This window comes from Carcharhinus amblyrhynchos, chromosome 33 (genome assembly GCF_965287045.1).
Source record: "Carcharhinus amblyrhynchos chromosome 33, sCarAmb.v2.hapA, whole genome shotgun sequence".
NCBI classification, from domain to species: Eukaryota; Metazoa; Chordata; class Chondrichthyes; order Carcharhiniformes; family Carcharhinidae; genus Carcharhinus; species Carcharhinus amblyrhynchos.
In genome coordinates, this window is record NC_137356.1 from 20816270 (window position 1) to 20832271 (window position 16002).

General features: G+C 45.9%; 1 protein-coding gene across 1 annotated transcript; it reads right to left on the reverse strand.

The window, feature by feature from the left end:
* Positions 1 to 8884: 8884 nt before the first annotated feature.
* LOC145360933 (putative G-protein coupled receptor 139) lies at positions 8885 to 11910 on the reverse strand. The gene is made up of 2 exons (XM_080216439.1): positions 11814 to 11910; positions 8885 to 9795 (listed from the first exon to the last, which is right to left on the reverse strand). The coding sequence occupies exons 1-2, from the start codon at positions 11908 to 11910 to the stop codon at positions 8885 to 8887; spliced, it is 1008 nt and encodes a 335-aa protein (XP_080072565.1).
* Positions 11911 to 16002: the final 4092 nt, after the last annotated feature.

Sequence of the window (16002 nt, forward strand, 5' to 3'; positions counted from 1 at the left end):
AACCAGCAGACAGCCAACTCACCCCCTGGAGACCTCTCCTCCATCCTTCCCTCAGCCTCATTCAGGGAGGCTGTTGCCAGCTTGGTCCCATCAGTATCCAGAATGAGCAGGGGTCCAAGTGAGGCCTCAGCCTCCCACTTCAATCCAGCTTCACTCTCTGCAATATCAACCATTCCAGTTCGAGAGGGGAAAGGGGGGAGCTCCCACATCTAGAGGATCAATGTCCTACCAGCTTCAGCTCCAAGATCTCTCCTTCCTCTGGATCCAAATCCCAAATCCCTTGTGGTCCCACAGTTCCCCACATGGCAACAGGCACAAATGTCAAAGCTCGATTCCTCCAATGGGGTCCAGCTAAACAAGAGAAATCAGTCAACCAGGATGTGCATCATTTCTCCACACAAACACATTCCTGAGGGAGAGAGGGGGAACTCACATTCTGCATCTTCTGCCAAGTACAAGCTTTGTTCCTGGAATCTCTCCGATCCACTGGAACAACTCTCAGGTGACAGGTGATGAAAATCTGAGGGACACATTCAACACAAGTGCTTATTGAGTGACTCCCTCCCAACATGGAGAGCCCAATGATCAGCTTCCACTTACCAAGGAACGCTCATCCCCAAAGAAACGGAAGGCATCCAGGTCAAAGCAGAGCTTGTCCGGCTCCCGCTCCTCTCCTGGCAACACAAAGGTTGAAAAGGAATCCTCAGCTTTGCTGTCCAGGAGGCAACTGAAGAAAGATGGGAAAAGAGACATGAAGTGAATCCAGAGAAGCCATTGAGATGGGAGGAGCTGGAGAAAGCAGAGAGCTCCTTACCCATTGGAGTCAATGATGCTGTAACTGGGCCTGGAGTCCTGGCCTGGCCTCAATGTAGCTACACAGCGGTCAATGTAGAGCTTCAGGGCCATGTGGTTGCTCATTGAAACAGAGGCCTCAATGTGAATGAGCTCACCCAGGTAGTAGACAGTCGAAGTACGCTCTGTAAGCCAGTCACCTGAAGGACAAGAGGACAAGGGTTGGAGACAGTGGGTATAACTCCCAGTGAGTGAGGACAGGAAATCACTCACTATCCACCCATCACATACCATTCATCAGGCGCAGTGAGAATGACAGATGCCCTTCTCCAGACCTGGTGGAGCTGAATGGGATCCAGGTGGGTTTGATGGGGTCACTGCTCACATTGCCCTTCCTGGAAAGACAGTGGAGCCATTTTAGGACAAGGTCAGAGGTCACTAGCAGCTGGAGATCTTATTGACCATCGAGGAAAGATTCTCACCTCAAATAACGACACTCAATGGGAACGACAGCTCGATTGTTTCTCACAATAACAGATCCACAATACTCTGGGCTGTGGCTCAGGTGGGTGCTGTAGATCAGGAAATCTCCACTCATCTGAAAGACAGCAGCTTAAGGAATGAAGAACTGATGTGAAATGAGAATGTTCTACACTGGGGTTAACAATGAACTCATCCCATTAGAACAATTCTTCAGGGGGGGATTGACAGGGTCAGTGTGAAGAGGCTGTGCCCCCCCCACCACCACCAAGCTGGAGAGTCATCTCAGGACAGGGGTCAGTCATTTAGGATTAATGTGGTCAGGAATTTCTCCATCCGACAGCTGATGAATCTTTGGAATTCTCTCCAGCCCCAGAGAGCCGGGAATGGTCACTCACTGAGGATATTCAGGACAGAGGCATTTCTTTCTGGCCATTGAGGGAATCATGTTGTAAAGACAGGAACATGGAGGCTGTGGGAAGCTCAGTCCTGATCATAATGACTGGGGAACGGGCTGAAGGGCCTCATCTGGTTAGCAGTGTTGCTATGCAACCTCAGCCCTTGCTGCAAGGAGAGATCATTAGCACAAGACCAGAATTGACAGGGAAGGGTTCAATAAAAGCTTCAATTCACAGGAAAAGGAGCTACAAGTTCTCAGGAATTGGGAGCAGGGAAATAGCACAGTTTGGAATCAGGGATCCTTTTATTCCAATGACTGGGGAAGTGGGAAGTGTGGAGTTCCTCTTTAGTCCAATCCATCTCAACTCCCATTTCATTCAGATTCAACCCATTTCTATTCAACTGGACTGAAACTCAACCCTCAGTTGAGTTGATCTGAATGAGGGGGAAATCAAACTGAAAAATCCTCAAAATAGGAAAAGCTGGGAGGAAGCAAAGAGAAGCTTCCAGAACAATGGGGTTGGAGAGAGTCAGACCAGTGAAAGTCAAATCCTGAATAGAAAGCTAGTTTGGCCTTTAGAAAGCAGGAGACAGCTATCTCCTCAATATCAATGAGATCTGACCAAGTGTTGGAGTGAAGAGTGGGGAACAACCTCCAGCCCCAGCTCAGAGGCAGAGTTTGAGGATTCACATTCCCTGCAATCTGCTGCCAGACTCATGGAGCCCATAGTCAAAGAGGACAGTGTGGTTCTGAGAGTAGATCCTGGTTGGCCGACAACCTGCTGTCCCCAGGGTCAGATCAGCAGCTTTAACCAGGTGCCTGGTTCCAAATAAATCCAGCTGGACCCTGAGCAGCAGCTTGTCCTCTCCACACTGCACCCTCACACTCTGCACTGGAGACACACCTTGACCCTCAGACACACGCAAATGGGAATCAAAGGGAGGCCCAGGAGGAGGGAGTGTCTGAGGCCTCGGGGTGGCTTTGACTATTCCCCATGGAAACTGTTGCCACGTATCAGAGCAACAAACAGCTCCAACTAACACCAGCACTGGGAAGAAACCCCTCACTCCAAAATCCCCCATCATAACAAACAACTCAAGCATCCCTTCAGGCACCAAGTAACACCTTTTATACACACAGCCCACACTCAGCTGACAGCAATTTACACACACACACCCCCCGGGTCTTTTTTTTATCAATCAGGTTGGGGTTTTTTCCGATGATATAGACTGTGTATTTCTTTCCAGAGACAAAAATGGTTTATTTTCCAATGCAGCAGAGCTGACATTTCCATTCGAATCCCAGTCAGTTGAGGGTGAGCCTGTCAAACAGGTCCTCTCCCAGGCCATTCTCAGGGGCTCCCAGTCTCTTCAGGTTGGTGATGTGATCTCAAAGCTTCTTGATCATCTTCACTTGTTCATCCAAGTAGTGAGTCTCCGGGAAGTCACACAGATGAGGGTCAGAGTTCCCAGAGGAGAGTTTGTGCAGATCCAGCAGACTCTGGTTCACATTCTTCTCCATCTGCAGAGCTCTCTGCATTGCCTCCAGACCATTGCTCCATCAACAGGTCCAGGCAGCGGGCGATCGACGGGGCCGTCCGTCCCGACTGCCTGTCCCTCTACTGCGGCTACGTTCGCGGCCGGGTGTCCCTGGAGAGGGAGCACGCGGTGTCCACGGGCACTGTCAAGGCCTTCCGTGCCCGTTGGGCACCGCAGGGTCTTTCGGGTCAGTCTTTCGGGTTGTTCTTTTGGGTGGGTCGAACCAAACATACAAACTCAAATTACATTTGGACGAAGAAAAAGGGGGCGGCTCCCTAAAAGTCAGTGTCCAAAGTCTTTTCCTCTCTTTGTCCATATTCCTTCCTTATCTAGAGTTATCCCACCTACTCCTGTTGTAACTTTCCAATCCCATTCTCTGTGGAACTGGATCAATCCTCAATCCCTATCTCCTCCACTCTTTAACACCATTTCATATCAATTCTTTATCTTTTTCTGTTTTGATGAAATCCTTGATATGGAAACATAGAAACTAGAAGCAGGAGTGGGCCATTCGGCCCTTTGAGGCTGTTCCTCCATTCATTTTGATCCTGGCTGATCATCAAAATCAATATTCTGAAGTGTTGAATACCGTAGTGTTGGACCTTCACCTGATACTTGTCATCCTTTGTGGAACTCACTGCGTAACGTACCTGAGTTCAAAAGGGCCACTGCAAACTGGTCAAGGTGAGTGAGGGGACATTGACCCACTTTTCACTTTCCAACACATTGTCCCACATTAAACTCTGCTGCCATCATGTCACTCACCTACTTCATCCTTCAATGTCTCCTTCCCACTTGCTGCTTCCACTGGCACCAACTACGATACAATCAGTAAAGATACACAACGATACCTCCTCCATGATCAACCACAACACAGGTCCCCCACATGGCTGTGTCCTCAGCCCCTTACTAGACTCCTTATACACCTATGGCTGTGAGGCCAAATTCCCCTCCAACTCCATTTTTCAGTTTGCTGAAGGCACCACCGTAGTTGGTCAGATCTCAAACAATGATGAGATAGGACAGAAATGAGATCGAGAATCTGGTGAACTGGTGCAATGACAATAATCTCTCCCTCAGTGTCAACAAAACAAAGGAGATCATCATCGACTTCAGGAAGCATAATGGAGGTCATGCCCCTGTCTATATCACCGGGGATGAACTGGAAATGGACGAGAGCATCAAATTTCTCCATGGCCACATCAACAACAACCTGTCCTGGTCCCTCCGTGCCAACACCATCGTTCAGAAAACCCACCAATGCCTCTACTTTCTCAGGTGACGAAGGAAATTTGGCATGTCCTCTACAACTGTCACCAACTTTTACAGATGTACCACAAAGAACATTCTTTCTGGTTGTATCACAGCTTGGTATGGCTCCTACTCTGTCCAAGACCGCAAAAACTTACAAAGGGTCATGAACGTAGACCAATCCATCGCACAAACCAGTCTCCTATCCATTCACTCTGTCTACACTTCCGGCTATCTTGGAAAAGCAGCCAGCATAATAAAGGACATGTACAACTCAGACATGCTCTCTTCTAACTTTCTCCAACGCGATACAGATACAAAATTCTAAGGTCACAGACCAACTGGCCTAAGAACAACTTCTTCCCTGCTGTCATCAGACTTTTGAACAGACCTACCACACAAGTTGATCTTTCTCTATACCCTATCTATGACTGTAACATTACATTCTGGCTATCTCCTTTCTTTCTGAATGAACTGTACACTTTGTCTGTATAGCATGCAAGAAACAATGCTTTTCACTGTAAACCAATACATGTGACAATAAGAAATCAAATCAAAATCTTCTGACCCCATCGTGGTTTCTCATTGAACATACCCCTCGCCTCTGCGAAACCCATGGATGGGATTCACTATCGGCAGAACGATAAGAACCCACCAGCCCAAGTGACCAGAAAATCCCACCCAACGTTAAGCAATTTATTGGAGTTGTTTGAAGAAGTAAAATGTGCCGTGAATAAAGGGGAACCAGTGGATGTACGGTATTTAGGTTTCCTGAAGGTATTTAATAAAATGCCACATCAAAGACTATGGTGAAAAATAAAAGTTCCTGGTGTGGAACGGACCGGGGAAATGTTCCATTTTACTCTGGGAGAAAAAGTGTTGGATTGGAACTAAGAACAATACAGGAACAAGCCCTTTGGCCCACCGAGTCTGCAGCAATTTGTAATCCTGATTTAGACCATTACTTGTTTCCCATGTGCAGTTTCTATCTCTCTGTTCACTTCCCGTTCATGTGTCTATCAAGATACGCCTTGAATGTTGCTAATGTGCCTGATTCCACCACCTTCTCCAGCAGCGAGTTCCAGGCACCCATCACTCTCTGTGTGAAAAACTTCCTCTACACATCTTCTCGAAACTTCACCCCCTCACCTGGGACTTGTGCCCTCTTGTAGTTGATTCTTCCACCCTTGGAAAAAGCCTCTGACTATCCACCCAATCTCTGCTTCTCATGATTTTGTCAGGTGTGTCCCTCGGACAATCCCTGATGCACCAACAGAATTGCTAGCCAATTCCTGCTCCGCCGTTGGGACCCCGGGCGTTAGGGATTCAATTCTGCCCAGTGTGTCTGACCAGCTGAGACATGGAAAAGGTTTCAGTTCAGGAAAATGCAGCAAATCAGATCTTCAACTGAGACCGAGAGAGAGAAAAACCAATGAACAGAACAGAAGGATTTGGAGAATGAGTGAAATACAGAAGATGTGACTATTTTCAATCCATGAAATCTCTCTAATCCAGGCCAATCATCAGTACTGGGGAAAGAACTGGGTAGCACGATGACACAGTGGTTAGCACTGCTGCCTCACTGCGCCACGGACCCAGGTTCAATTCGCAGCTTGGGTCACTGTCCTTGCAGAGTTGCACATTCTCTCTGTGTCTGCATGGGATTCCTCTGGGTGTTCCGGTTTCCTCCCACAGTCTGAAAGACATGCTTGTTCGGTGTATTGGCCATGCTAAATTATCCCTCAGTCTCCCCGAACAGGCACCTGAATGTGGTGACTACATTTTCAAAGTAGCTTCATTGCAATGTTAATGTAAGCCTACTCGTGACACTCAAAATAGTGGAGGCAGGGGAGGCAATGGCCCAGTGATATTAACACGATGCTATGAATCCAGAAACTCAGCTAATGTTCTGGGGATCCAGATTCGAATCCCACCACGGCAGATAGTGGAATCTGAATTCATTAAAAAATATCTGGAATGAAGAATCTACTTCATGAAGAATCTACTTCATGGCGCGGGCTCGTTGGGCCGAAGGGCCTGTTTCCCGTGCTGTGTTGTTCTTTGTACTGATGACCATGGAACCATTGTCAATTGTCGGAAAACCCACCCGGGTCACAAATTTCCTTTAGGGGAGGAAATCTACCTTCCTTTCCCGGCCTGGCCTACATGTGACTACAGAGCCACAGTCATGTGGTTGACTCTCAACTGCCCTCTGAAATGGCCTAACAAGCCATTCAGTTCAAGGGCAACTAGGGATGGGCAATAAATGCTGAGCAGCCAGTGATGGCCATGTCCCACAGAGGAATCAAAAAAACTCAACACTGAATTCAGAGTAAACGGTGCAGCTCGATAATCAGTCCCAAATGTTTGATGTTATTCATTCATGGGATGTGGACATCATTGACTGGGCCAACATTCAGAGGGAGATCATGCCTAACCAATTTGATATTATTTGTTGAGAAGGTGACCAGTTGTGTTGAGCAGTTGATGGAGTTGAAATGGATTTCCCAAAGCCTTTGACAAGGTCCCACATGGGAGAATTATAAAGAAATCAAATGCACATGGGATATAGCGTAACTTTAATAAAGTGGATTCAAAATTGGCTCAGACGTGGAGGGGGATAAGAAAAGGCTGCCTTTGTGACTGGAAACCAGTGTCCAGTTGTGACGACAGGGATCTGAGCTGTGTCCCCTATTATTTATCATTTAATTAAAAGACAGAGAGCACTTTTGGCGGGGTAGGATTAGTAAGTTTGCCGATGACACAAAGATTGGCCGGGAGGTTAACAGTGAGATTGTGAATCTTCAGCTACAGCAAGATATAGACGGGATGGTCAAATGGGCGGATAAGTGGCAGATGGAATTTAACCCTGAAAAGTGTGAGGCGATACACATTGGAAGGAGTAATTTGTTAAGGAATTATTCAGTGAACGGCGTGACACTAGGAAGTTCCTGAAGCACAAAGGGACCTTGGCGCGTTTGTCCACAGATCTCTGAAAGCTCAAAGGCATGTTAGTAAGGTGGTGAAAAAGGCATTTGGGACATTTGCTTTTCTCATTCCAGGGATAGATGACAAAAGCTGGGAAGTCATGTTGGAGTTGTCTTGATTTGGTGAGGCCACAGCTAGAATACTGTGTGCAGTTCTGGTCGCCACTTTATAGGAAGGTCACCACCTCGTGGAACCCAGCTGGTGATAGTCAGGAGGCTGTCCCTGCCTGTGCGACTGAACTCAAACACATGCCCGGAAGGCAGTGCAGTACCAGCATCAACGTTTATGCCTTAAGGGTCCACAATGGGCACCCCCGCGCTCCCATCGGTATGCTCTCCCTGCCTACCGTGGCCAGTTTGTTATTGGTAGGCAACCCATTGAGGTGGAGCTTGGCACCAAGGATGGTGTTGGGTGTCATCGTCCAGACTTATGGGAACGCTGGTTATTGGGAGGGGGTGGGGAGCTGGGATGAATAATTGGACAAAATGTCTCTCTCTCTCTGCCACCATCCAATGACCCCCATCCCAACCCCATGAACCCCCATCCACCATCATTTTGAAACTCCTGCTGAAAAAAAAACAGTTTTTACAAAAATTCAGCTCTTAGAATCTGTATGGGAGAATCCCACCCAGGGTGTGCATGAAGTTTTAAAGTTATTTTTCAATCTCCAATACCATGAAGTCAATCTAGATTCATAAAGAAATGATTGCCCTCTATTCATTGGATGAGTTGTCCATCTGGTGAACAAATAGCATCTCCAGAACCCAATAATCACCAATCTTCATTGTGGCTCAGTTATCACGTGGATGGTTTTTACCTGAGATCTCTGCGTCTTTTCCATGGCACGTTAAGACAAACACATGCCGAGGTAGATGGGGACACAGTAGTATCGTCACTAGATTTGTAATCCAGAGACCCAGGTACAAATCCCACCACGGCCACTGGTGAAATTTGATTTCAATAAAAATCTAGAATTAAAAGTCTAACAATGACCATGAAATGATTGCCAATTGTTGGAAAAACCTATTTGGTTCACTAATGATCTTTAGGGATCGAAATCTGCCATTTTTACCTGGTCTGGCCAACATGAGACTGCAGATCTCCAGGTGTGTGGATGACTCTCAAATGTGCTCTGAAATAGGGGGCAGTTTGGGATGGACAATAAATGCTGGTTGCAGCCAGCAACACCCACATCACATAAATGAATAAAAAATATACAACAAGAGAAAGAACAAGCAGATTATTTGATCCAGGTGGAAAGTTGTTTGTTTATCGTATTTTGTTAACATGTTAAAGGTTGGGATGATTTATCCAGTTTCTCGCATGAAGTCAAATTGCTGCATATTTGTTGAAGCTAACAATGAAATAGCAATCGATTACGGGATGTTTCGCTCTTTGTTTCTATTCCCGGAGCCAGCTGGGCATGTTTTAATTTCTATTTGTTTCCCCAGCAACATTTCAAGATCAGAGTGATGGGATATTTCAGCACCGACTTGAATTCGTTACGGAATTTATTCTGAGTTGTTGCATAAATGCAGGTATTTGTGCAAGAACTCAAAAGCTGAAGCATAAAACCGATTTCTTGTAGGAGATCAAAAATGCTAAATGATGCATTATTTTGCAACGTGATAATTCGCAAGCATATAGAATTCACCAGAAACATCACCCAGAGCAAGATAAAATTTCCCGAGATGACAAAGAGTAAAATGATGGATTTTGTCCGCTTCTCAATTTCAGGATCACTGGGATTCTTCCCACTGCTGTGGAGCCGGAGTCTCCTCCGGGCCCCGCTCGACACCAGAATGTGTCTAACAGTCAGCGCATTGAGCAGAAGGATCAGAAAGAAAGGAACAAACGGAGTTAAAATATAATGTATTGTTTCTACTGCTCCCCATACCCTTGAAAAAAGAAAGGTCTCTAACACGTAACAAAACCAAGGAATGTTAAACAGTAGATATTCACTTGTCAAAACAAAATACCAGAAAGTATTTTTCAATAAGAACAGCACCGTCATGCTTCCCACAACTATGGTCGCTGTTCTCTCTGTGCAATATTTTGCTTTCAACTTCTGACAACAAATTGCCACAAATCGATCAAAGGTAAAAGCAACTGTGTACCAGACTGAACAGTCAGTTATTGCATAAAGCAGGACGCCGTGTATATTACATAATTTAATGTTCCGTACAAAAAGGAAATGTGTGACGTGAGCAATGGGAATCTGTCTGAGTATCACATCAACTATAATAACCAGTAGATCTGCCACTGCCATGGAAACCAGGTATCGAGCGACACATTTCGAGAGACCACATCGTCCTTGAGATAGGATCACAATCGTCACTAAGTTCACTGGAAGGGAGTTTGCAAAAGTAAAAGCAGCAGTATTCAATGAGATTTCAGTCTGAAATTAGAATTTTCATTACAACATATACTGAAGAGTGTCTTCTTTGTGAGAGTTTCTCCTGTTGGAGACAGGCATTGCAAAAGCAGCAATGGACTGTGAAATAAAGAACCAAACAGGATCAAACTATCCAGAATAGACTCAGAATCTAAGTTCTTAAAGTTAAAATGCATTTATTGGTGTCACAAGTAGGCTTAAATTAACAGTGTAATGAAGTTACTCTGAAAAATCCCCGAGTCGTCACACTTCTGAACCTGTTCGGGGACACTGAGGGAGAATTTAGCACGGCCAATGCACCAAACCAGCACGACTTTCAGAATCTGCTGCAAACGTTAAGAAATGTCATTCCTGAGATGGGGGATTGCTGCTCCATCTTGTAGAAAATAACAAGCTATTGTTTGTGAAAGCAGCAATCACCCAAACTTGGAAAGAACTGAAAGCTGTGTAGAATTGGGCTTTCACTGTAATAGATATCAGGCTGCTGTTGCCTGGGAGGGAGATTTGGGGCGTGGATATTCCTGTGATCACTGCTCACCGATTGTTAGAAGAAAGTGCACAAATGTGGAAACAGTACGGGTTCACAGTCCAGTTCAGCGCTGGGGCATCAAACTCTCCTCCTCCCCACACTCCATTGAGACAGAGCTTGTCCAGGGAACAGCTTTGCCGAGGCAGATTGTTGAGGGGAGATTAAAGTTGGCATTATTGGAAGAGGAACATAGAAATCTCAGCATCCTTGCCAACAGAGCCACAACAGGCAACATTCATGGACAACTTATCCAATTACTGCGTGAAAAATGATAGGGTATTTTGCTACACTTTCAGACTAACTCAGAAACGTGGACGTGAAACGTGCTACTTCTAGATGCGGTGCCCCGTGTGATGATGCACGCACAAGCCCAGCCCCATTTCCCAGCACTTCCTGCATTGTGTTGTATGCAATGGTGTTTGCAGTGTTCCTCTAAATGCTTCTTAAGTGTTGTGAAGGGGAGAGGGAGGGGGCCGGGTAAGATGCTGTGTCGGCAAATCCGTGCAAATTCAGTGGTCTCCTTCTGCACGGCAGGGATTTGATGTTCAACTCTTTGTCTGCATATTTATCACAACTCTGTCACATTGCTGCTCTACATCTGAAAATGTGTGCAGAATAAAGACTTGGAAATGCAAATAAAGTCTTGAAAACAGAACTGAGCAAATAGCAACATGCAGTTTTACATCAGGCATTGTGTCCAAATGATGTGTTAAACTATCAAAGCTTGCTGTGTCCTGGTACAGCAAGCATCAGAATTTTATTCCGTGTCCTGACTTGGGAATATACTGCTGTTCCTTCATGGTTTCCGAGTAAAAGTCCGTGGAGTCTGGAATTGCTGGCGTTCCGATATCACAAAATATAGCAGCAGAGCAAAAGCTGCTTCATCTGCACTGTCCCAAGAGCAAGAACGATTGGGCAATAAATGCTGAACACACAGATGCCCACGCCAATTCAGTAAAAGAATGAAACATCTGGCAAAGTGAGGAGGTGATTGTGTAAGAAACAGAATTAGGCAGATATGTTCCAGTGTGACACATGGAGACAGATACACAGAACACACTGAACATGGCAAATTGCGATTTAGCTCACAAAATCTCTGTCAATCCAACATGTTTACCATAAATAGTGGTTATATGGAAGAGCGTACATAACTGTAGGAGATTAAGTGATCAATGAATATTACTTTTACAGAACATTCGCTATTGTATTGAGAGTTTATCTAATGTCAGCTGAGTCTGTGGGCATCTGGATTAAAATGTGGCCCAGCGGGAAATTTTCCAATAAGTTCATACTTCATGTTTCCTCACCATCAACAGCACTAATTCAGCATATGTTACTTACCAGGACCATCAATGAGCTGAGAGAGTGAAAGGAATCCGGAAGTACTGAGGAGAAATGCCACAGTTAAACATGATGCATGGAGTTAACAGCAACACTTACAGGGAACGCCAAGAGCAGCGATGATGGGATAATATATCTTCTGCACTTCCCAGATTGTGAATAGCATACGGAAGGTTATTGAGAATTCCCGAAGCATGTTTCGACTTTGGCAGCAGAGAGTGAACCAGTCAGCACTCGAGGTTACTGAGGCATTGTGGAAGGACATTGAAAGAAGCCTCACATTTATGTGGGAGTGGAATCCACAGAGAGGAGTTTCTCTGGGGATTAAAATTCCTGACAATGAATAAACAAACACAATGTTTTCAATATTTCAATTCTAACCCTCTGAGATTTTCAAAAATGCAGCTAAGCAGACACTGGACGGACAGAAAGGGAAAGCGTTCAACAAATAACAACAACCAAAGAACAAAGAATTTACAGGGCAGGAACAGCCCTTTGGCCCTCCAAGCCTGTACCGACCATGCTGCCCGACTGAACTAAAACCCTCTCCCCTTCCGCAGATCATATCCTCTATTCCCATTCTAATCATGGATTTTTCAAGACGCCCCTTAAAACTCACTGTTGTATCTGCTTCCATTCCTTCCCCCAGCAATGGGTTCCAGGCATCCACCACCATCTGTGTCAAAAATCTGCCTCGTACATCTCCTTTAAACCTTGCCCCTGGCACCTTAAACCTCTGCTTCCTCATAAGTGACTCTTGCACCCAGGGAAAAAGCTTCTTACTGTCCACCTTGTCCATGCCTCACAATCTTGTTGTTCATCCATCAGGACCTCGACACCATGAGTCATTTTGAGGCTGGTTGCGGTGTGTCCGAAGATGACTGATCAGGGCCAATTCGGGTACGGAATGTCCTGGCACATAGAACATAGAACATAGAACATTACAGCACAGAACAGGCCCTTCGGCCCACGATGTTGCGCCGACCAGCTTTTAAAAAAAAACAACACTCACCCACAAATCTAAACCAATCCCATTTCGTCCATAAACCTATCCACAGATCTCTTAAACGCCCCCAAACTAGGCGCATTTACAACTGCAGCAGGCAGGGCATTCCAGTCCCTCACCACCCTCTGGGTAAAGAACCTACCCCTGACATCAGTCCTATAACTACCCCCCCTTAATTTAAAGCCGTTCCTCTCATGCTAGCTTTCTCCATCCTAGGAAAAAGGCTATCACTATCCACCCTATCTAAACCTCTAATCATCTTATATGTTTCAATAAGGTCCCCTCTTAGCCGCCTTCTTTCCAGCGAAAACAACCCCAAATCTCTCAGTCTCTCCTCATAGGACCTCCCCTCCATACCAGGCAACATCCTGGTAAACCTCCTCTGCACCCTCTCCAAAGCCTCTACATCCTTCCTGTAATGTGGGGACCAGAACTGCACACAATACTCCAAGTGCGGCCGCACCAGAGTTGTGTACAGTTGCATCATGACGCTGCGACTCCTAAATTCAATCCCCCTACCAATGAACGCCAAGACACCGTATGCCTTCTTAACAACCTTATCTACTTGATTCCCAACTTTCAGGGATCTATGTACACATACACCTAGATCCCTCTGCTCCTCCACACTATTCAAAGTCCTCCCGTTAGCCCTATACTCAACACATCTGTTATTCCTACCAAAATGAATTACCTCACACTTGTCCACATTAAACTCCATCCGCCACCTCTCGGCCCAGCTCTGCAACCTTTCTAAGTCACCCTGCAAACTATGACACCCTTCCTCACAATCTACCACACCTCCGACTTTGGTGTCATCAGCAAACTTACTAATCCACCCAACTATACCCTCATCCAGATCATTAATAAAAATTACAAACAACAGTGGCCCAAAACAGATCCCTGAGGCACACCACTCGTAACCGAACTCCATGACGAATATTTACCATCAACCACCACCCTCTGTCTCCTATCTGCTAGCCAATTCCTGATCCAATTACCTAGATCACCCCCAATCCCATACATCTGCATTTTGTGCAGAAGCCTACCATGGTGAACTTTATCAAACGCCTTACTAAAATCCATATACACAACGTCAACTGCCTTACCCCTATCCACCTCTTTGGTCACTTTCTCAAAGAACTCGATAAGGTTAGTAAGGCACGACCTACCCACTACAAAACCATGCTGACTGTCTCTAATCAATTCATTACTCTCCAAATAACTATAAATCCTGTCTCTAATAATCCTTTCCAAAACCTTACCCACCACAGAAGTAAGACTCACCGGTCTATAATTCCCAGGGAAGTCTCTGCTCCCCTCCTTCAACAATGGGACAACATTTGCTGTCCTCCAATCTTCCGGTACTATACCAGAGACCAACGACGACCTGAAGATCAGAGCCAGAGGCTCCGCAATCACCTCTCTTGCCTCCCAGAGAATCCTAAGGTAAATCCCATCCGGACCAGGGGACTTATCTATTTTCAAACCCTCTAGAATATCCAGCACATCCCCCGCATCAACTGCAATACTATCTATTTTACACCCCTGCACCCCAGTGTCCTCCTCAGCTACATTCATGTCCCCTTGCGTGAACACCGAAGAGAAATATTGGTTCAACGCCTCTCCAATCTCCTCCTGTTCCACACACAACTTCCCTCTACTGTCTGTAACTGGCCCTAATCTTGCCCTAACCAACCTTCTGTTCTTGACATACCTGTAAAACGCCTTAGGGTTCTCCTTAATCCTATCAGCCAAAGTCATCTCATGTCCTCTTTTAGCCCTTCTTAACTCCCTCTTCAACTCCCTCCTAGCCAATCTAAAACTTTCTAATGCACTACCTGAGCCCTCAAGCCTCATCCGAACATAAGCCTCCTTTTTCTTCCTAACCAACGAATCAACTTTTTTAGTGCACCATGGTTCCCTGGGCCTACCAAACCCTCCTTGCCTGACATGGATATACCTATCACAGACCCGCAGTAGCTGCTCCTTGAAAAATCTCCACATCTCGGACGTCCCCAGTCCCTGTAATCTCCTAGTCCAACCAATGCTTCCTAATTCTCTCCTAATAGCCTCATAATTACCCTTCCCCCAGCTGTAACTACTGACCCGAGGTTCATGCCTATCCCTTTCCATCACTAAGGTGAACCTAATCGAATTGTGGTCACTATCCCCAAAATGCACACCAACTTCCAAGTCTAGCACCTGGTCTGGCTCATTACCAAGCACCAAATCCAATATAGCCTCACCTCTAGTCGGCCTAGAGGTTGGGCAGATTTGTGTAGGCACTGTAGTTGTTGCGCTGGTGGCTCTGGATTTGTGCAACTGGTGTTTAAGTTGTGCTTCAGCACTGCACCTTGCTTCATAAGCTTGACAGCCTTTGTGGGTGAGGCAGCAGCAGGTAGGGCGGTTTTGTGCCAGTCTTTCCCAGGTGGTCGTGTTTATGTCAAGCGACTTCAGGGAGGACTTTAGTGTGTTTTTGTCATGTTTCCTCTGCCCTCCATGCGAGCGTCTTCCAGCAGAGAGTTCCCCAAAAAGGAGCTGCTTGGATATGCGCTCGTCCAGCAAATGGATGATGTTAGCGCGAGTGGGCGGACACGATCACTCCGGACTCAGGGTCAGGTTCAACAGCGGGACAGCTTTATTTTAACAGCGACGGAGGTGCAGTCAGGACAGACAGACCGAACTGTCCCGAAAGCACTCTAAAGATCCGCCGCAATGGGTTACAGTTATACCTGAACTTCAATACATTGTACAATTCAAATACTAATGTTTTGTTTCCAGTATTCGACTCTGACCATCCTGTTTCGATGTCTTCAAGTATTGTAACGGTGTTTTTAAGTGTGTGTTAATGGTTTCTGTCTGATGGGTTTATTAATGGTCTAGAATCTCTGGGGTTTGAACAATGCGTGTTTGACTGATCTCAGGAAGTTTGTGGGGCCAGGGATGCTTCCTTAGTTATGCTAATCCTTAGGTTTCTCCATAGAGGGTTGCTTGATTCGAGCAGAGGTGCTGATTTGGTTGGATGGGGGTGTACTTTTTAATTTCGACCCTGTAGGTGCCATCCTGTCCGGTTCCCTTTGTGTGCGAGCCCTCATTTGCATTCTAAAAGCATGTCCTTGCCTGCGAGTCTGTGTCTGTTCCCTTGTGACCTTTAGTGGGGAGACTCTGAGTGCAACTTTACTCTGCTTCCATATTGTGTACCCAATTTCAGAAAATTTATTGTCCGATAACAATGACATGACCTGCCCACCGGGTCTGTGCTCTCATCAGCCGTGTGTGGAC